This window comes from Narcine bancroftii, chromosome 4 (assembly GCF_036971445.1).
Source record: "Narcine bancroftii isolate sNarBan1 chromosome 4, sNarBan1.hap1, whole genome shotgun sequence".
Lineage (NCBI taxonomy): Eukaryota > Metazoa > Chordata > Chondrichthyes > Torpediniformes > Narcinidae > Narcine > Narcine bancroftii.
The window spans coordinates 170,042,426-170,064,430 of NC_091472.1; the positions used below are offsets into that span (position 1 = coordinate 170,042,426).

Below are 22,005 nucleotides of genomic sequence, written 5' to 3' on the forward strand. Positions count from 1 at the left end.
TCACTGTTGCTTTGGTTAACATACAAGGAGTGTTTGATAGTCCTTTGCTTGCTGGAGTTTAGAAGGATGAAAGCAGGATCTCAGTGAAACCCACTGAATATTGAAAGAGCTGGACAGAGTGGACATGGAAAAGATGTTTCCAGTAATGGGCAATCTAGGGTTCACCCTCAGAATAATAGGGCATCCCTTTAGGACAGAGGTAAAGAGAAATTTCTTCAGTCAGAGGGTGGTGAATCCATGGAATTTGTTACCACAGACAAATTGGAGGCCAAGTCATTGGGTACATTTAAAGGAGAGGTTGATCAGGATGTTAAAGTTTATGAACAAAGGCAGGAGAACAGGGTTGAGAGGAGAAATGCATCACCCATAATTTGAATGGCAGAGCAGATTCAATGGGTTGAATGGCCCAATTCTGCTCCTATGTCTTATGGTCAGTCTTATGCTGGCTCCAGTGGTCCTCTGATATGTGGGAATCCATGAACTTCACCCCATAACTACTTGCTCAACCCACTCCCCCACACCACATAACCCAAATCTTCCAGCCTATCTAACAACTGAATACACTGCTTATTACAATTAGACAGTTGAAGACAATCTGAACCTGCAAAAGGAATGTTGAGGTGAATGGGGAGAATGAATGAAGAAGGAAAGAGGAATGGTCCTAATGTGGGCAAATAGGATTATCATAGTTGGACAAAAAAAGTTGATGTGGATGTGGTTGGCAAAAGTGTCTGTTTCTGTGCTGTAGAACACTGTGACCGTAAAACACTTTCATGGTAATGAAACACATGGTAACAGTTGGCTGAATGAGTTTTCAAGTCTCTTAGTTGTACCCTCAGCCATGAGGTGATTACCCACCCCAGCTCTTGAGCAACTAAGGACATCTGATAAAGACCAGACTTAACCCCTTATCATCTACAAATTTGCTGATGATACCATGGTCATCGACAGAATCACTGATGTCAATGAGGAAGTATATAGGAGTGATGTGGATCAGCTAGGTTGAGTGATGTCACAACAGCCTTGCACTCAACATTAGCAAAACTAATGAACTGAATATGGACCAGAAAGGGGAAGCCAGGAGAACACAAATCAGTCTACATTGAGGAGTCAGCAGTGGAAAGGGTTAGGAACTTCAAATACCTGGGTGTCAGCATCTTTGAAAATCTGTCCTGGGGCCCTCATGTCAATGCAATTATGAAGAAGGCTCACCACTGGCTATACTTCGTGAAGAGTTTGAGGAGATTTGGTATGTCACCAAAGGCTCTTGCGAACTTCTAGAGCATTCTGACTGGTTACATCATTGACTGGTATGGAGGTGCCAATGCACAGGACAGGAAAAGACTATAGAGAGCTGTGAACCCGACCAGCACCATCATGGGCATCAGTCTTCACTCCATTAAGGACATCTACAAGAAGTGTTGTCTTGAGAAAGCAGCTTCTACGCTCAAGGACCCTCACCACTCAGGCCCTCTTCACACAGCTACCATCAGGAAGGAGCTACAGGAGCCTGAAGATGAACACCCAATGTACAAAAACAGCTTCTTCCCATCCACCATCCGATTTCTGAATGGACAAAGAACCACAGACACTACTTTACTTTCTCTTCTTTTGCACAAATGTATTTATTTTTAAATGTAAATTACAGCAATATTTGCACTGTAATGCTGCCACAAAACAATGAATTCAATGACATCTTCATGACAATAAATTCTGATTCTAATTCTTCATTCTGATTTTGAATTAAAAATGTAACAGTTATTCAGACTTGTCATCACTCTGGTTGTCTGAAATACCACAAGCATTTTGCTGTAAGTGGGACTGTCAAGGGCAAGATGTACAGAGAATGTCTAACAGAAGATGTCAAAATGATGCTGCTTTTCAACACCAGCTGCTTGTAACTGAATGCTTTGTCAAAGAAGATGGAATTTTTCCATTGAACCACAATGCATAGTCCTCAACACTAATATACAAAGCTTTTGGAAAGTTGGAACTTCTAAGTTGCTTTTTTTGTTTGCTGTGTACAAGTCCATAAAGCTGAAATGAGGTGGGAGGTTCCTGTGAAACGCTTGGATCCAAACAATTTTCTCTTGCATTCAGTCAAGAACTGCCACGGTTATTTGCCTATTTGATAATTACCACACTATTTGCAGCATTTAATTCCTACAAAGATATTTTTTAAGAGCAACAGAATATTTTATTATTTCATGTCTACATAATTATGATTAATTTCTGAAACTTGGGATTTTTTTTTAGCCTGCATTACTCCATTCTAAGTGCAGATGTTTTCACTTATCCAGTGCTGTACATCCATTGTCTACCTCTGATACACACAGTCTAAATTTGTCCCTCACCACACCCCCAGATCCCCTCACCCAGTGCACAATCTTGGACTGTTCAATAATTCACATGCGTCCCTGAATCTGCTTCTTTTGTTTCATTAATCTGCAGATCAACATAGGTCAATAAGACGGCTGGGTGTATAAGATGCACCCCCCCCAGAATTTCCACTTCAAATGTTGGTTTTGAGCTATTCTCGCTGTATAAAATGGCCCCAAGTCTGGCACTTGCTGCTGAGAGCTTACTGCCCCTTTACCAACCATCCCACTGACCAGTGGAGTGATGCTTTTAAGCACATTACTAAGCCACACAGTCCTGGTTGTTTAAAATTTAGTCAATTCATTTCAAGTAATGGAAAAATACTGACAATTTACTACCACAGTATGCATCAAACATTCTCAGCTGATGTAACATAAACACTAGTGGCGTCACTTGGGCATCGTTTTTTTTACAGGTATAAATGTGGTGTTTAGTATAATTTTACTGATTTACTTGTGAATAATATTACACTGGTCATTGCGAGATTTATTATGATTGGCCTGATGAGGCAGTGTAAACAGAACATACCCTGGGACCCTGGCTGATTGTTTACTGTTTGTCAGCTGTTGCAAATGACGACTATTAGCTTCGTTTGCTGTGCTGTTATTTTAAGGTTGTTAGACTGGTCCTACCACTAAATATTTTTTAACTGAAACTTGTGTTTGGGAAGTTGGATTAATTAAAACACTAAACATGTATTATAAACCTTAGTGTTTTATGCTGTTCTTCTTTGCCATGAGAGATGCTCTAAATCACAGGATATTAAGGTTCAGATTTTATACTTGGTGTATAAGACAACCCATGGTTTGGGGGTGAAATTTTTAAGGTTCAAATTCTGACCTGTACGCTGACATTTAAGGTATACACTTCCTCAGTTTGATTTAAATGTCACTCATGACATTACCCCATTCACAAAATTAATTCTGCTACAACTCCCAACTTGCTTCTGCCCATCCTGAATCCCACAAAATTCTCCCTTCCATTCTTAATAAAGATCCAGTGGTATTCAGATCAGGATTCCTGACAAATAACGTCAAATGAGATGGAAAATTAAGTGATCTAGGCAAAGATGTGCAAGACAATTAAAATAGTGACACGGTTAATAATGCCATAAAAATGCAAACAAAGTTCTGTGATTCGGGTCCAGAAGGATGGAATACAAAAGCGATTAAAATTATATTGAATTTATTTAGAGCATTTGTTCAAGTATCCTTCGGCAACTATGCGTATGTCTCAATTATATAAAGAGCAGACAGAAGCATTGGGAAGTGATTTACAAGAATGACAATAGAACTGAGGAGTTGCACTTCAGTCTTTGCCACATAGATAAAATAGTTCCGAGCTTTTCCCTGAAGGGAAAGAGGTTGAATGGTGACCTCTTTGGATGTTGATGGATGTAGAATATTCTACTTCATAATTAAGAGTCAGAATTAAAATCATTCACTAATAAATTCAACAGAGAATAAAAGAAGCTGTTAAGCCAGAAAATGGTCAGAATGAAGAACTTGTTTCTGCAACTCCATGTGCATTACACTTATCCTACTAGGACTGGATGAAGAAGGGAGACTGGTAGGGCATCTTGAAGAGCACTTAAGAATCTAACTAAAAAGTTTTTTAAGTAATGGACTTGATTATCAAGCAGAAATTTGAAAATTGATTACCTACCGAATAAACAAACAGTTAATACAACTTGTAGAGGTGAGCTTTTACCTGACTAACCTCAATTTTTTGAAGGACACCCAAGGTAAAATAATAAAACAGAGATTGTATTGGAAAGGGTTGTGGCTGTCATGTGAACACACTGCCTCCTACCTAGATGGAGGACACATCAGATGTCAATCAAGGTTTGGTTCTGCTCCATCCATTAGTGTACATCTTGCTGTTGGAGCCATGCAAATTACCTGGACTGGACTTTCCAGCCTGCCTGTACTTGGCCTTGAGCCATTAGCTGTGGTAATTAGATTAACTGTCCTGGTACAGAGCCATTAGTCCCTGCTGAAGACCTGGGCTGGAACCTCCAGCACTATAAAGGTGTAAAGTGTTCTATATTCTCTCTCTTTGCCAGCTTGGGACCACCCTACTTCATTCCAGACCTAGAAATGTGGAAGGGTGTTGGAGAAACTGTTGGTAAGATGTGCACTGTTAAAGGGTTGGGAGCATTTAATTAGTGTCTCTTGTAACATAGAGCCACGCCTGCACTGAGTCAATGGGTGGTGGGGCATTGTAGTGATTTTTCCTTGATCTTTGTATGTACCAGTTCATTGTGTGTGTGTATATATTTTGTTACCACGCTATTTTCCCCTTGTTCGTTATTTCTTTCTCATGGTGGGGGGGGGGGGGTATGCACACGTGTGTGCATGCGCTGCATCACTTACCATGTCCCACACTTGCCTTCCCTATCATAATTGTGCTGAGAGTCCTTGCCTTTGAGACCTACCAAACCTGTTTCCTCATTCATAACAAACATAGACTTGTAAAGGGCATATGATGACATTTCACAGAAAAATAATAATTTTGGTGCGAAACTTGGCTGTGGATAAAAATAAAATACTGTTCTGTAGGGGATAAATGAGCAGGTACAGGTGCTTCTCAGCTTGTGCTGGGATTGCATTCTGGTAAACACATTAAGGTGAAAAATTGTAAGTGGAAAAAGAAAACTGCACCTATCATTTTTATAATTATAATATTAACTTACACATCTGAAAGCACACTGGTCATGAAGGATGTTTGAAGCATTGAACTAAAATTAATTGCTGGATGGTGGGGATGTTAAAACAACAGTCATCAATACAGATCGAACCACTGTAACTGCAAAAAATCCTAAGTCGGAGCACCATGGGTAGGGGCGCACCTTGAGGAGGGGCGCACCTTGAGGAGGGGTGCACCATGGGGAGGGGCGCACCATGGGGAGGGGTGCACCATGGGGAGGGGCGCACCATGGGGAGGGGCGCACCATGGGGAGGGGCGCACCATGGGGAGGGGCGCACCATGGGGAGGGGCGCACCATGGGGAGGGGCGCACCATGGGGAGGGGCGCACCATGGGGTGGGCGCACCATGGGGAGGGGCGCACCATGGGGAGGGGCGCACCATGGGGAGGGGCGCACTAGTAAAGGCTAGAAATATTTGGTCAAATGGCCCAGGATTCAGGGTGGGACTGCTTTCAATTAATTATTTCAATTCCGAAACTTAATCAAAATGCCAATGTTGGTTGTGGAACAAATAGAAGCAGCCCAGAGAGCAGAGGACAATTTTAAACAAAATATCTAAGAGGATCAATCTATTTACATTAGACACTACACTTTATTTTTCCAGGTGAAATGCAGTAAAGACATTTCTAAGTCAGTTAATGCAACCGTGGGATTTTACCCAGCACTTGCAGGCAGCAGTCACCTTTGCATTTTTTGAAAGAGAAAATATGTAACTTCTATTTGCAATGGGGCTCCAGGAGGCATGACTCATCTGCTACATGCTCTAGAATGTCTGCAACAATACCGCTCCCATTGCTTGAAACAGAACCGTGACTGTACATTGCATAAGAAATCATTTTTGATGGCGCATTAAATACTTTTCAAAGACTAACTATGCAAAATTGCAGCAAAAAGCTACAGAAACTCAAAGAAATAAAAAGCTTCATAAAGACCATTTTTCTTTTCTCCCTTCCAAAAACAATGTTTGCAATCCACGTTATTCAAAATATTTTGTGTTAAAACTACATTCTGCCAAAGAATCATAAAACAGGGCAACTGTACACTCTCATTTTAATGCCAGCATTTGAGATCAAAATAAGTGTCGGCCAACTTCAACCATTGAGGCCAGGATGATGGTTGATGTTGGAAATGGAATGGTTTAGACTAAACCAGCGTAATGGAGTGGAAGCAAAGAAATATTTTTCTTTGAATAGCTTACTCATGATCTGAGAGAGTTTTCTACTGCAAACAGATCCCAGGTCTCACATCCTTCATCGTAATGGGCACAGAGCTCTCCTAAACACACAACTGGAGGAAGGGCAGGAAAAGGAATCTCTCAATCATTCTCTTTCTTCAAAATTGTACTGAATAGTTTCTGAGAGTATTTATTCTCATCAAATCAGTCTATTCTTGTTCCATATATTCAGGTTTATTTGATAGAATGATAATCACCATAGATTTAAAAAAATTCTTTGCTATATTATTACTTAAGCTTCAAGAGCAGGTTCGGATGAAGATCAAGCCAAGGAAGTCCAGAAACATCCATCATTAAGGGGAAGCTGGTAGATCAATGGTTCTTCATGGGTGATGAGACATTTCCAACCATCTTTGGGAAACCAGTGAAAAGCTTAGGTCTCACACATCCCTCAAAGATGCAGAGCAGGTACATTAGTTCAGGAAGGAAGCCTTCAGTGGCTTTAAGAGCATCAATGGAACCACAATACCTGGCAAGTTGAAGCTCTGGTAATATGCAGTTTGGGCTCTTTCAACACCTCATGTAGCCACTAACCCTGCATGAAGTTCCAGTCTTGTGCACAGAAAAGCTGGAGAGACTGATCAACTCGTATCTCAGGAAGTGGCTTGGTCTTACCAGATTCCTCAGAAGTATAGGGCTCTATGGCAAAGAAGTCCTAGAGCTACCCATTTCCAGTCTTTCAGAGGTGTATAAGTCCAGGAAAGTAAGACTGGGGATGATATTAACAGAGGCAAGTGATCCATTTTTAGCTCAAACATTCATCATCCTGGATACTGGGAGGAAATGGATCCCATCAGAAGCAACTAAGCAAGAAAAGGTGGCATTAAAGCCTAGGTACATTGTGGGCTGAGTGCATCAGGGAGGAATGGTCTTGGTATTGGGGCAAGTACATCAGCCTAGAACAAAGCTACTCCATCTCAGAGATGCGGGCATGTGATAGAGGAGATACATCAACAGGAGGAAGCAAAAGCTGTCACTCAGGCAAAGCAAGGGCAATGAACAAGATGGGAGGGAGTGGAGAAAAGGAAGATCTCCTGGAGAGAGCTGAAGGAGATGGAGACATTCAGAACAAGCTTCAACATCAGAGCAGCCATCTGCCATAAATATCAGCCAGTGGTATAGAGAGGACCGTACTTGTTCCCTCTGCCCAAAATCAACAACACTATAACATATTTTGGTGGGCTGCAAGATACACTTGGCATCACAATCAGGTGCTAAGGTGTCTTGCAGCAGTACTGCCGGATGAATGATATACTATCAATAATACCAAAAGGCTGGAGTTGCTGGCAGGCTTTTAATACCATAAGACTTGAGCCATGCTCCTGTTTTGACTCGATCCTCGTAGTGAGGGAGGGACTTGGCTTAACTGCCTTTATTAAGGGATTCCAGAGGTTGAAGTCACTGAGGGAAGGCGGGGCAGCCATACATCTACAGTGCCGGTAACCAAGTAACAGTATACAGTGGTGTATCACCACATTCACCCCTCTTTTAAAAAAAAGTCTCGGGGGGGGGTGGTTGGGGTGAAAGTCCAGTGTCCATCACGAGTTCAGCCAGTCTGGTGGTCTTCTGTTCCTTGTGGACTGTCATGGTGCTGGCTGTGGCACAGCTGCTGGTTTCTAGTTGGGTGAGACTATGTCGGCACTTGGTGTACTGGGGTCGAGGGCGGGTTAGGTGGTGTGGGACTCGGTGGGGTGGTGGGGATTGGCCTTGGTGGCCTTAGCAGCTGGTGCCTGGTTTCAGGTAGGTAGGTGCGGCGGGGGTGGGGGGGGGTGGTGGTGGAATCAGTAGTTGTGGGAGGTGATGCTGGGTCAGTGATGGTTTCAGTGTCTCCTGCACAAACCAAGTCCTAGCCAGAAACTGTGTCTTCACGTCCAATCGGGTATGCCACATAGGCATACTGGGGGTTGGCATGGAGCAGGTGGACCTTCTCGACCAGTGGGTGGGTCTTGTGGCCCCTTACATACCTCCTGAGTAGGATTGGGTTGAGGGATGTCAGCCAGGGTGGTAGCATTGTCCCCGACAATAATATCCTGGGTAAGGAAAACCGTTTTTTGTGAGGTGTGGCAGTATACTGACGGTCCACTGGGCAGATGGGGAGTTGGTGATATGCCAATTTTAAATTAATGGTAGAGAACACCCAGTATTGGGCAATCTGATTTACCATATTAGCAATGTGGGGAAGGGGGTATGCATCTAGCTACATGAACCGGTTTATGGTTTGGCTGTCATCAGTAACTATGAAGAGTTTTTACCCGTTCTTGACCACCACGACCAGAGTCCTCCAGGGGCTTGCGCTCAGTTCTATGATACCCTTGGCCAGCAGTTGTTGCACCTCTGACTTGATGAATGCCCTGTCCCCTGTTCTGTATCTCCTACTTTTGGCGGCGATTGGCTTGGAGTCGGGGGTGAGGTTAGCAAATGGGTGGGGGGGGGGTACCCGGAGGATAGCCTGCAGGTCGGACATTGTGGGTTGGTCATGGTGCGTTGATCGGTCACGTGTGGAGGGAAGGGTGGGCAGTTTAAAAATTGGTGGTTGTGGACAGTGAAACGAGGATGGGGCCCGTCGAATTCCAAAAGTGACTCTCCTGAGGTGGCACTGGAAGTACAGCCCCAAGATTACTGGTGTGCAGAGCTGGGGCATGACCAACAGTTTAAAGTTGTTAGAAGTAGTGCCCCATACAGTTAGTGATACCATGCAGTACCTCAGAGTCCCAGGGATATCTTGCAAATAGATGGACTCACCATGAGTGAACAATCCCGCACTGCATCAAGGTGCACAAAACTTTTGGTCCTGCCCCTATCGAACAGGCAGGTAATGGGGTGCCTGATAGACCTCTATCACTGAGTGAGTGAGTTGGTGAGGGCTGTGCTGATCAAGTGTAATGGAAGCCTCCGGTAATGGTTGTAGTTGGAGTTGCTGTCGATATCGAACTGGTGAGATGGCGCCTGCAACCTGAGCTGGAAAAATGGCAGCATCCATGGTGTACACATGGTGCTGTTGTTTGGGGATGGAAGTGACGCCGGCCAAGATAGCTGCCCCTACTGCCCACTGCTCAGGAGGGAAGGTCTGGACTTGCATTCGTCAGCGTAGTGCCTTTTCTTCCCACACCCTGATCACACCACTTCTTTGGCTGGCCAGTGCTTCCAGGGATACTTCGAATGACCGCAGTAGTATCACTTCGGGGGCTCGGCAGCGGTGGCGGTGAAGTTGGGACACTCCTGTGCTGCAGCGGAGTTGGACCCCACATCCCAATATGACAGCACCCGTGATCCCCATGAGGCAGTCACATTGTCTGATGCGAAAGAGTCCAAGTTGCGTAGGGCTACATCCAGTATTTGGAGATCTCGGCAGCCTTTTCCAAGATTAGTTCATCGAGTTTCAGTAGCCGCTGGTGGATATATATTCTGAGCAAATTCCTGCTACACAGGCATCCCGGATGAGCTTGTCTGTGTAAACTTCTGCAGTTATGTCTTTACAGCCACATGCACGCCCAAGTTTGCACATGTACCCGAATGTACTCCTTGAGGGGCTCACCGGGTCATTGTTTGCACATAGTGAGGAGGTGCCTAGCATAGACCACATTAGTCTTGGGATTGTACCTGCTTTGGAATGGAGTTTACTCATGGCCTAGTTGAACCTCGTGCAACCTTTGATGAAAGTGTAGGCCCAACGACTGACCCTCCATCTCAGCAAGTGTAGTTTGTCATCATCAATACTCACGACTTGAGCGCTGGCATGCAAGAAGTCATTGAAGCAGAGAAGCCAGAGCTCAATTTGGTCTAGGACGTCAAGGTTTTGCGGATCTGCATCCTGTTTATCCAGCTTTAGCAGTTTGTCCATTATAAAAAAATTTATGGTATTAAAATTGATACACTCAATAATACCAAAAGGCTGGAGTTGCAGGACAACAGGCTTTTAATGCCATAAGACTTGGACCATGCTCCTATCTGGCCCGATCTCAGGATTTGTACTGAGGGAGGGACTTGGCTTAACTGCCTTTATTATGGGATTCCAGGGGGTGGAGTCACCGAGGGAAAGTGGGGCAGTCATACATATGATCTGAACATATACACAGTAACTGTATACTGTGGTGTATCACCACAACGAGCATTAACACTCTACCTTCCTTCTTCATCCCACTGACCATTAACAGCATTTTTCTGGGAAGGTGAAGATCAGACCAGAATCGCCACATCAAGATCAGACTCCAGGCGATTAGGCGGGGCATGTGTTTGGAAGGTGGCGGCAGACCTTGGCCAGAGGTTCTGCTTCCCAAATAAAATCATGGAAACAAACCTCAGGCCAGACCTTCTGCTGTGGTCAGCCTCACTCCATCTTGTTTACATCATTGAACTTCCAGTGCCCTGGAAGGATGCAGTGGAGGAGGCCCACGAGCACAAGAAACTGAGGCACGCTGAGCTTGCAGCTGATGTGCAGCAACATGGCTGGAAGGCAAGGGTCCGACCAGTTGAAGTAGGCTGCAGAGGATTTGTAGCCACATCAACATCAAGGCTACTCCAGGAGTTGGGACTGAGGAAAGACACACCGACAAGCAGTCAAAGATCCCTCCAGAGCTGCTGAAAAGGGTAGTCAGTGGCACTAGATGAAGAGAAAGGATTCCATCTAGGCCCCCAAGTGAGTGAATGGCTTCTAGGGGGTGAGCCCGGGATGCACTGCTAAACCCTCTGGAGGTGTTGAGGGTCTATCAGCAAAACACTGAGGAAGGAGGGTGTCCACTTGATAACCCAGAAGATGCCACCAGTCACTTGACTACCCCGCAGACCCTGGGCAACAAGTCTCAGGAGTGGAATAAGGGATATTAACATCTAGTCCTACCAGAATAAAATTACAAGATGAAGCAGTGACAGGAAAGGGAATTTGATGGGATTGGATATGAAGGGTTTGATGGGATTGGATATGAAAAAAAACTGTTGTTTGACACAATATTTGGGCATGTTCATAAAGTTATTTTGGAGAAAATGTTAAAAGGCATTTTTAAAAAGCTTTTGTTTAAAAGTCTTGTTTTCATAGAATAACTAGCTGAAACTGCAAAGTTCAGAAACACTATTTAAATTATTTCCTTTCACTAAAGCACACAATAATCAGGAATAGTGCATGATGCATGACCAGTTCACCTCCATTTCACCACATGAGCATCTTTCTTTGCAGAAATGATCAGAAAAGGTTAGTATGTCATTCCATTACTTTGGGAGTAAAATAATAATCCCTATGATAACTAGACACTGCTCTGGGTAGAAATTAAAAACCTCACAAAATATTGTGAACTTTAACATTTTCCAATGAAGCAGGAAAAAAAGTCCATTAAAAAAAAAGTGTTGTGCACCTTATTAGACTTTAGGCCTCATCCTCAGGGCCCATTCTCATACTTCTGTGATGAAGCTAATTCATCCAAGAGCAACCATTGTTTATTTTATATTGTTACCTGCCATTTTTACATGTGGCTCATCTTCTGTACACAAGACTGTGAAGTGAGGCTTGAACCTCGAACTTCCTGATTCACAGGATAATCAACCATGAGGAAATGAATCAATTGTCCTAAATCACATGGAAACATTTTCTAATTGACAATTTGAATGACACATCAAGATGATGGAAGAAATAATCCGCCTGACATTTTGACTAAACCAGAGACAGCTAGAATTTCAATCCTTTAAATCAGAACTTGAAGAAGCATAATTATATTTCTCACTGTTTCTATGTTCCTGTGTTATGCAAACTGCTCCAACACATTTATTTGTTTCCACAGCAACTACTTCCATTTCAAGGCAGCTGTGTACAATTAAGCGGCTACTCATGACTTTGTAGCTGTTGGTGGTACAAATTCATGCAGGCAATGACACAAAATCATCTTAGTGTGTCAGGTAGAAACAATTACCGAACAGAGTCCAAGATTCCAGCAATCGCAGCCTCCGTTCCTCAGGCTTATTTACGTTTTTTTGCATGATTCCCTTCAGCATGAAAGGGAAAGCATTTAGAGCTCACATAATATTACAGGGTTAGTAAGAAGAGGTGTGGCTAAGAGGGTGAGGCGGGATCAGTGGGAGAAAAGGATGTGGATTTTTCAGGCCAGAACCCTTCATCCAGACTGAGTGGAGAGGGAAGATAGCCAGTACAATGAGGACGGGGTGAGAAGGGTTGGACGGGGGCCAGTAGGGGATTGGTGAACCAAGGAGAGGTGAAGGATGATGGACAGAGTCAGTAAGAAGAGGTGTGACTCCTTCAAAGACGTGATGGGCAAAATGTTTGCTTTTAAATTCAATTATTTTTTAAAAAATTTCGACAAACAGCACAGTAACAGGCCCTTTTGGCCCATGCTGCCCAAGTACATCCAATTAACCTACAACCCCAGTACATTTTAGAGGGTGTGATGAAGCTGGAGAACCTGGAGGAAGACCACGCAGACACGGGGAGAACGTACAAATTCCTTATAGATAGCATCGGATTTTAACCCCAGTTGCTGGCGTTGTAACAGCATTTCAATAACCACCCTTTCTGTCCTGCAGGATTCCATAATGAAATATTTTCACCCCAGAAGTCGAACAGTTAACCCACATTGTAGACTTGGGGAGAATCTGAGGAAACAGAATTCTGCCAAGGTTACCAGGAGACCTGCATAAATACTGCATCTTCAAGGCCAACAGCTCATTCTTTCCAGGGTTAACATCAAGCTTCTGCCCTTCCTAAAAACATTCAGCACCAGTTCCCAAAGCTAAAAATGATCATCTTTAGCCATTTGGAGGTAAACAAGAAAATCTGCAGATGCTAGGGACAAGTGCAATACACAAAAGCTGTTGATTTTCTCCAGCATTTTTGTGTACTACCTCTTTAGCCACCGATAATAGCTCTGCCACTGTACTAATGTTACTAAGATGGCACGACTAACTCTCAAAATGACAACAAAATGAGTTAAGACGATAGTGGACAAAGATTGTTTACTTATATTGCTGTTACATGAAAAGATTTCAACCTTGTTGCTTTATTGCAAGTAGAGGATTTTGACAATGTTATCAGAGCTTCAGAAAAGGTTGTATTATATCCATTTATTTTCAAAATATTTCAGGAAACGCTGCTGTCATCACTGTGTTCCTGCAGTAGTGGCAGGAAAGAAATAATAAAGATAATTGCCTGGCACTGCTTATGCACAGCTGTACCCTAAACTTTTAATATTGTGTTATTGACAGGATTGTAGTTTCAAGAATACAAATGTAGTTGTCTAAGTTCTCATGTTCAATGCATTTAGATTTGTATAGGTCTTCTGTTGGACTCATTCAGGCCCATTTGCTGAGTTCCTTGAAGTCTGCTCAGCGAATAAAGGTAAGCAGAAATCATTTGTGTGGAAATGCCCTCCTCCGTGCAGGAGAAATCAAAAGAGCAATGGGGACATGGTAGAGACAACAGATACTGGTATTTTCAGCAACTCAAAGGGTGAGGTGACATCAGTGGGAGAAAAAGATGTGGATTTTTCAGGCCAGAACCCTTCATCCAGACTGAGAGTGGAGAGGGAAGATAGCCAGTACAATGAGGACGGGGTGGGAAGGGTTTGACGGGGGACAGTAGGGGATTGGTGAACCAAGGAGAGGTAAAGGATGATGGACAGTGTCAGTTGATTGGCAGGGGCCAGACAAAGGAAGAGAAAGGCAAGAGAAACAATGGGGACAAGGGAAGGAAGATGAGTCACACAGGAGAAGATGACAATAGTTGAAATAATGAGAGCTGTGAGGGGAGAGATGAAGGACAGATGGGATCAGATGAAACCAAAGGTGGGGGGGGGGTGGAAAGAAGCATCCCATAGTGGACATCTGGATGAAAGAGCATGGATCGAGAGAGGGTGGGCTTTGAGGATAGGTGAGGGGGATGGGGGAGAGGGAAAAATTGAAGCAGCTTGGAAGGAGTGAGAGGGGACTTGTTGCCTGAAAGTAGAACGTTTAATGTTCATGCCATTAGGCTGTACTGCCCAATGGGAGGATGAGATGTTGTTCCTCTAGTTTAAGTTGGTCCTCACTTTGGCAATGGAGAAGACCAAGGATGGACAGGATGCAGAGGGAATGGGAAGAGAAGTTAAAATGGCATGCAAGTTGGAGTCTGGATAATCATTGCAGACAGAGCATAGATGCTTGGCAAAATGGTCCCCAAGTCTGCTCTTGGTCTCTTTGATATAGCGGAGGCTACATCGGGAGCACTGAATAAAGTAAATGAGGTTGGACAAGGTGCATGTGAATTGTTGCCTCGCCCAGAAGGGCAGTTTAGGTCCCTGGAATAGTGGAGAGGTGTAAAAGTAAGTTTTGCAGTCTTGTGGTTGCAGGCGAAGAATCAGAGTTGGGTCAAGTGGAATAAATGGAGAAGGGAGTTATAGAGGGAGTAATTCCTGCAGAAGGTAGGGAGAGGTAGATTTGTCTAATTGTAATTGGCAGAAATGATGAAGAATGATGTGCTGAATGTGGAGGCACAAAAGGCTCCCCTATCCCTTTGCTCTTTGGAGAAAGCGGGTGGAGAGCAGAACTCCGAGGGACAACAGAACTGGAGGAGATGGTTCTATTGATCACAGTGCAGTGAAACCCATGTTCTCTGACAAATGAGGATATTTCACATGCCCTGGAATGGAAGGCCTCATCTTGAGAGCAGATGCGATGGAGATGGAGAAACTGGGAAGAAGATATGGAATCCTTTCAGGAGACAGGGTGGGAGGAGGTGTCGTCTAGGTGAGGTGGGTTTGATGGAGATCTAGAGAGGGAAGAAAAGTGTCAGAAATAATCCAAATGAATTTGAGAGTGGGGTGAAGATTAGTCCAACGTTTATAAAATTGATGATGGGTGAAGTCCCTTTGCAGTAATCAATATGATAGAATAAGATTTAGAGGTAGTGCTGGGGTAAGTTTGAAACAAGGATTATTCCACACAGCAAAAAAAAAAGGCAGACATAAATGGGACCCATGGTTTTGCAATGCCTCATTTCAGCTTGCTTCAATAGGAAGGCCTCCCCATATCTTAATTGGATGTACAGGATCTAAACCAAGAGCGCAACTCAAGGACCTGAGGGATCTTGCTTACTTATTCCTGAGTTTGAGGTTTGCATTCAAGATTTGACCATACCATTTGAAAAGTTCTGTGGGGTCTTTCCGAGGCTGAAATCGCTGTACAGTTGGCCTAAGTCCTTAACCTCTCATTAAGTCAATTTTTCCAAGATACTTTCCAGGACACCCTCTAAGTTTAAAAAGTAAATTCCTTCTTTTCCCTTCAGAATTGCATTATTTTAAAATTTAGACACTTTGTTATTTCAGCGTGTGCTTCAGTTACCTATTCCTCTACTTCTCTGAGGCTGGATCGGTTGATAGCAGGAATCAGGATTTGAAAGAACAACAAAAAAAATTCTATAGACATAGAAAAAGAATTAACATTTCAAGTCAAAATCCTTTCTTCAGCTGTTCTACTGAAAGGCCTTCAGATTAAAGACACTTTTCCAGGTCTGAGAGTGCAAGATATTTTCACCATTTACATTTTAAGCAACATTTGGGTAAACTTCTATCTCATACTAAAATGCCTCTGCCCTATGGCTGGCATTTAACTAAGTTCAGTTTCCCTGCTCCTGTGCAAACCTAGAAGCTTCAAACTGAGCCAGAGACCTTAGTAAAGGCTCAGGTCTCACTCAATTAGAGACTTTCCTCCAATCAGCCAATGCAGTTGCAACACAAAATCCTGTCAGAGCTGGATTACTGAATGGTGAGGTTGCACACTGATGTCTCACTCATAAAGTTGGTTATATCAAACTCTTTGGTGAGAGAGACATTGGATGATGGCTGGCTCAGTGATCACTAGCCAACTCCACCAACTGGTGTCCTCCTGGAGGAAATGAAGCTTGGCACATAATGTCAGAAAATATAGGGAAAGATTAGCTGTGTAAACTGCAGTGGAAGAGATGAATTACTAAGCAACTGATCTCGTGGATGTGCACTGAAGGTCACTAATCTGAGGGAGCAGGGCAGAAAGATAGCCTGCTGTCAAAGCTTTGTTCTTTCTGGACTGGTAGGCTCATTTTACAAGTCATTTTCATGTTGAGTTTCTGTGTAGCATTTCAGATCTTAGATTCATTACTACAGTCCCCTCAGCTGGAAACCCCACACACAAAAATTACCGTTGCCTGGAAACTGCTGTGATTTAAGCAAAATGGAAGAAAACAAGAGGACTAGTGGGGTTAATTAATTTTCAGAAATACTTCAGATGTTTTGAAAGAGTTACTAATAAATAGTTTGAATTAGGGGAGGCAGGGGGGGGTGGTTCAATTCATCTTCCCCAATATCATTACTAGTCATTCCAGCATCTTTTAATTTTTTACATTTGGCCATACAGCCAACTAACCCGTGATGCCCAAATACCCCAATTAACCTACAACCCCTGCATGTTTTGAAAGGTGGGAGGACACGGGGAGAATATACACACTGCTTATTCGCCTGATTTGAACTTGGGTTTCTGGCATTGAATAGCATTGCACCAACCACTACAGTAAATGTGCTGCTGTTATTTCTCAAGGTTCCTGAAACTTTTTATAGACTCACCGAGTTTCACAATGTTCACAATTTCCTTAGCCATCATTGCAGGGTCCTCTGAAGTCTAGACTGACTGAGAGGGAAGGCAGATTCTGCTCTGAACTGGTACCTCACAGTGCATAGGACATAGTCATTAAGATAAGTAGTTCCTGCAGCACCCATCACTGGCTCCAGACAAAGCTGCTACATTTATGAAGGCCAAGAGAAAGATAAGAGGGAAATGGCCAAGGGTTAATTATTTCATAGTTTCCTATGAGGTTCTATGGGACTAGTTTAAGGTGAGTCCTGGATAATATTTATCATTCCACACAACACAAAAATATCAGTCCCATCATCCTGTTATTGAAGTGGTTGTGTGCATGTGTAATCTGCAATATCTGCTCTATTACAACTCGACCATTTTCCAAAATCACTCAATTGAAAACTCAATGGAAATGCAAACTTTTATTGGTAATCACTTTAGAGGGGTCATAAAATGGTGGACCTAAATAATTGGCACAAATATTCTTCAGGAAATATAAAATGATTTTCATGCACGACAGTGATCACGCAGTCAACACTGCTATTGGTTAATTATTTATAAGATGAATGCACACAGGATGGACTAATCATGTAATGTGACACACAACTGCCTCCGTCAAGGACTATAGTCACACATTGATAACGATACTGATATTGTATTCAGAAACATGGTCCAATGTTTCAGGAAGATAAGACCCTAAGGTATTGGAGCAGAAGTTGGCCATTCAGCCCATCTAGTTCATTCCACCATTCCATCATGAAGGCATCACTTCTATGCCCATAATCTTTGATATCCTGACTATTCAGATAGCTAAGAATCTCCGTCTGAAATACACCCAACGGCCTGCTCTTTGGTCCCACGAGGGGGTCTGTCTCAGGTTCAGAAGATGGACGCTTGAGATTGAGATGAGGAGATTTTTTAAATTCATAATAGTGTTATAAATCATTGGAATTCCCAATCCCAGATATTAGTGGATGGAATAATTCGGAATATAGTCATGGTTAAGGTATGTTTGATCCATGGGGAAATCAAGGGCTATGGGACCAGGGAAGATAGTAGAACTGATAAATAAAATTTAAAAAAAAGGGTGCTGGTCAGTGGGACTAGGAGGGTGGGGATTTGCTACGACATGGACTAGTAGGGCCAAACTGGCCTGTTCTGTGCTGTAAGTGGTTATATGGTTATGGTTATATGGAAGGGCAGCACGATTAGTGCAGTGGTTAGCGAGACATTATTATTGTGCCAGTGACCCGGGTTCGAATCTGGCACTCTCTGTAAGGTGTTTGTAGCTACTCCCCATGTCTGTGTGGGCTTTCACCAGGTGATCCTGTTTCTTCCCACCCTCCAAAACATTTGGAGTTGTAGATTAATTTGGGTGTAATTGAGTGGCATGCGTTTAAATGGCTGGAATCGGCTTCTACCATGTTATAAATAAAAAAAGAACACTTTACAAAACTATAATGAAAAGAAAGGGGATCCTTGCAATGAAGTTGTCTTCGGATAGAGTCACTGGTTTCAGAAAGACCTGCTGCTAGTTAAAATAAGCCAATAATTTTACAATTATTTGTAAAATGTGGCAAAGATGTTTCTACCATAGTAGAAGGGTAAAAATGAACTAGAGCTCCCCAAAGTAGCCCTATAGGGCTTCCTAAAGACCTTGGAATAATCAGACCTTCTGCTACTCCTTCTCCCTCATATTTATCAGATCAATGTTTATCAGCAAAGAGGAAAAATAATGCATCAGCTTAATATCTCACTGAAGAGATGGTATGTCCAAAAGAGGTCTTTTAGTCCTGAACTGGAGCATCGAGTTACACCTCATTGCTTTGAGCCTCTTCTGCAGCCGTATTTTGAAATGCTAGCCTTGAATCCTTAGTTTATTGAGGGGAAATTGTACATAGTTGTGATATCATGCCATTAGAGGTGGTGTTTACAATAACATGTATGTAAGCACCATGTGCAGTGTGAGTTCCTTGCTATGTGAGGTGAATATAGTAAGAAATTTGGCTCTGTGACCTTTAAAATGTTGATAAGCAGAGCTTACCAGAGTCACAGCTGCATCCAAGATCCATCTTCGGATACCACACAAAAGAGCAAGATTTGATAGCTCTCAATGAAGTTAATTGAAGGAAAATATAGGGTTAGAGAAACACTTCAAGTGAGGCAGTGAATGCTAGGTTTGAGATGCTTTGCTGAACTGGAGGAACCAATAGTGGAGTTGAATTGATCAAGAGGAATGGAAAGTCCTGAGAACAGGTTGTTCCAAATACTCCATGACCAAAGAGTGCAGCATTTCTTCAGATATTCATAAAGCACAGCAGAATATGCTATAGTCTAACATGTTCACTAGCACTGACCGTCATTTTACTGACCATAAATTATTCAGGACATTTGAATTGTTGAACAAAGCCACACAAACTCAAATAGCAGCATCTCACCCCTAGTAAGGCCCCCTATAGATCTCAGGACCTACTGCAGAATTCAATAATTTCAGATCACCAATTTTTCCCAACTGCATTACAACAAAGGAATGAACTCCCACTAAAATGCTAACTCTAATTTCTTTCTCCATAGATCCTACCTGACCTTGTATATTAATATTACCAGCTCTCTCTGTCTTTATTTCAGATTTTCAATGTGTGCAATATTTTGATTCTCATGTATTTTTAAAATTCTAATGTTAATTTTTTTTCTTTATCCTTTTTTCTCTCCTCCTCTTTCAATCCTTTCTTTCTGTTTGCAGCTCCTCCTTAGATTACCTGAGACTAATAAGTTTTCTCTCTCTCTCTCTCTCTCTCTCTGCCAATGCCATTCAGCCCCACTTAGCTTCCATTCTTTCATGGACATTCCCATTGTTGTCTCCACCCCTTCCTCTTTATGCAATTTAGAGCATGTTTGATTTTTAATTTTAGTCTGTTCTGAATGAAGGACAGAAAGGCTTCTCTCTCCACAGTTTCTGTCTGATGTGCAAAATATTTCCAACATTTACTGATTGCATTTCATATTTCTAGTACCTGCAGGTTTTATTTTTGCTTTTAGTATTGACTAAAATGTACGATGAAAGCAGATCCATCAGAATAATTCCACATATGTCTAACCAGGCAGGCAATCATAACTTGACTTTCTAGTAACAGATTCATCCAAAAAGGCTGATTTCATAACTCCTGATGCACTTACCAATTTAGTATCCGTAGTTAACAAACTAGAGCTTGGTTCCAGACCTGGAGGAGAAACAGGTTGCAGAATTGTGTGAGTTGTCACCATGGTGCTGCTGCCATGATGACTAACCGACGGAAGGACAATATCATTGGAAACTTGCTGTCCATATCTCACTCCTGTCAGGAGAAGAAAAAATATATATTAGTGATTTTTGAAATAGTATCTATTGTCAAGTTATTTGTGGGAATAATAGGGGTCCAACATTGAATATCGTTCCGTTTTATTTGTGAACATAACCAAATGTTATAGGTAAAGCTCTACAAAATCAAGGCCTCTGTACTCCACTTGACTTTCTCATCAGAAGACCACAACAGCTCCTCCTCACAGATCGCCAACACAGGAGCATCCCAAGGATACACCCACGAGTGCGTGGCCAGGAACAATTCCAATGCCATCTACAAGTTGGCTGATACATCACAGTTGTCGGCAGAATCATAAACTGCAATGAGGAAGTGTACAGGAGGGGGATAGATCTGCTCGTTGAATGGTGTAACGGCAACAATCTTACGCTCAATGTCAGAAAAACCAAGGAGATGATTGTGGACTTCAGGAAGAAGTCAGGAGAGCATGACTCAGTCCTAATTGAGGGCTCAGGAGTGGAGAGGGTCAAAAACATCAAATTCCTGAGTGTCAACATCTCCAAGGATCTGTCCTGGAGTCTCTATGTTGATGCGATCACAAAGAAGGCTCACCAGTGGCTACACTTTATGAGGTGTCTAAGGCGGTTTGGTATGTCACTTAAGACTCTTGTAAACTTCTACAGGTGCACTGTGGAGAGAATTCTGGCTGGTTGCATCACTGCCTGGTATGGAGGTGCCAACTCTCAGGGGTCAAAAATAAACTCCAGAGGGTTGTAACTCAGCCTGCGACATCTCAGGCACCAGACTTCACTCCATCGAGGACATCTCCATGAGGCGGTGTGTTTATATTTAGAAAAAAAAAGCAGCCTCTCTCCTCAAAGACCCCCACCATCCAGGCCATGCCCTCTTCACTCTGTTACCACTGGGGAAAAAGGAGCCTAAAGAAAGTACCCAATGTTACAAGGACAGCTTCTTCCCTGCTGCCATCAGATTCCTGTCTTACTTTTGGTGCACTATTATTTTTATTTTTTATATTAAATTGTATGATGGTTATAAGATGAATGTTTGCTTTATGATGCTGCAAAACACAGAATTTCATGACTTGTTCATGACAATAAATTCTGATTCTGAAAATATACAGTATTTGACCTGCTGAGTTTCTCCAGCATTGTGGTTTTACTTCATTCACAGTGTTTGCAGACTTTAGTGTTTTACTCCATTGCAATGATAACACTATTTAGTTCTTTTCTCAATATGAATGGCCCTCCAGTCAACAATATTAAGTATGAATAGCCAGCTATAGAATAAAACCATCTCAAGTGCAACTTTAATTTGTACCTGTGATAGTACAGATTCTATCACCAATGTGTATATGTACAGATTGTAATGTAGGATGACTGTGATTGGCTGAGAGTGTAGCCACACCTACTGACAGGTCTTAAAGGATTGCTCCTAGCCAGACCAGGTCATTCTGGATTGGTCGACCTACTTGTGATATGCTCCAGTTTTTTAGTTAATAAAAGCCTTGGTTTGGATCAACAAGTCTTTGGTTTTTTCGACGTGCTTTTCAATACTGTTCTTCATTAATATCTCAAAAGAGGTTGCAGAGATGTGGGGGATGGGGGGGGGGGTGGTGTGGGGGTGGTGGTGGTGTGGAAAGGAAGCTGGTGAGGGAATAATTACAAATGAAGTTCCGCATTGACATGCTGGGTGAAACTGCTCATTTTTGTGTTGGTATGAAACAAAAAAAATGGATGCTGCAGTCAGGAGAAGTGACTGCAATTGTGACCAATAAGGCAA

The 22,005-nt window shown here is 42.7% G+C and overlaps 1 protein-coding gene across 5 annotated transcripts in view; it reads right to left on the bottom strand.

The window, feature by feature from the left end:
* hnf1a (HNF1 homeobox a) overlaps positions 1-22,005 on the bottom strand; it is a 379,757-nt gene that overhangs the window by 136,304 nt on the left and 221,448 nt on the right. For all 5 annotated transcript variants that reach the window (XM_069932935.1, XM_069932934.1, XM_069932931.1 and 2 more), the window contains one exon: positions 20,084-20,241. In XM_069932935.1, coding sequence (XP_069789036.1) covers positions 20,084-20,241 — 158 coding nt within the window. The remainder of the gene's footprint in view (positions 1-20,083; positions 20,242-22,005) is intronic.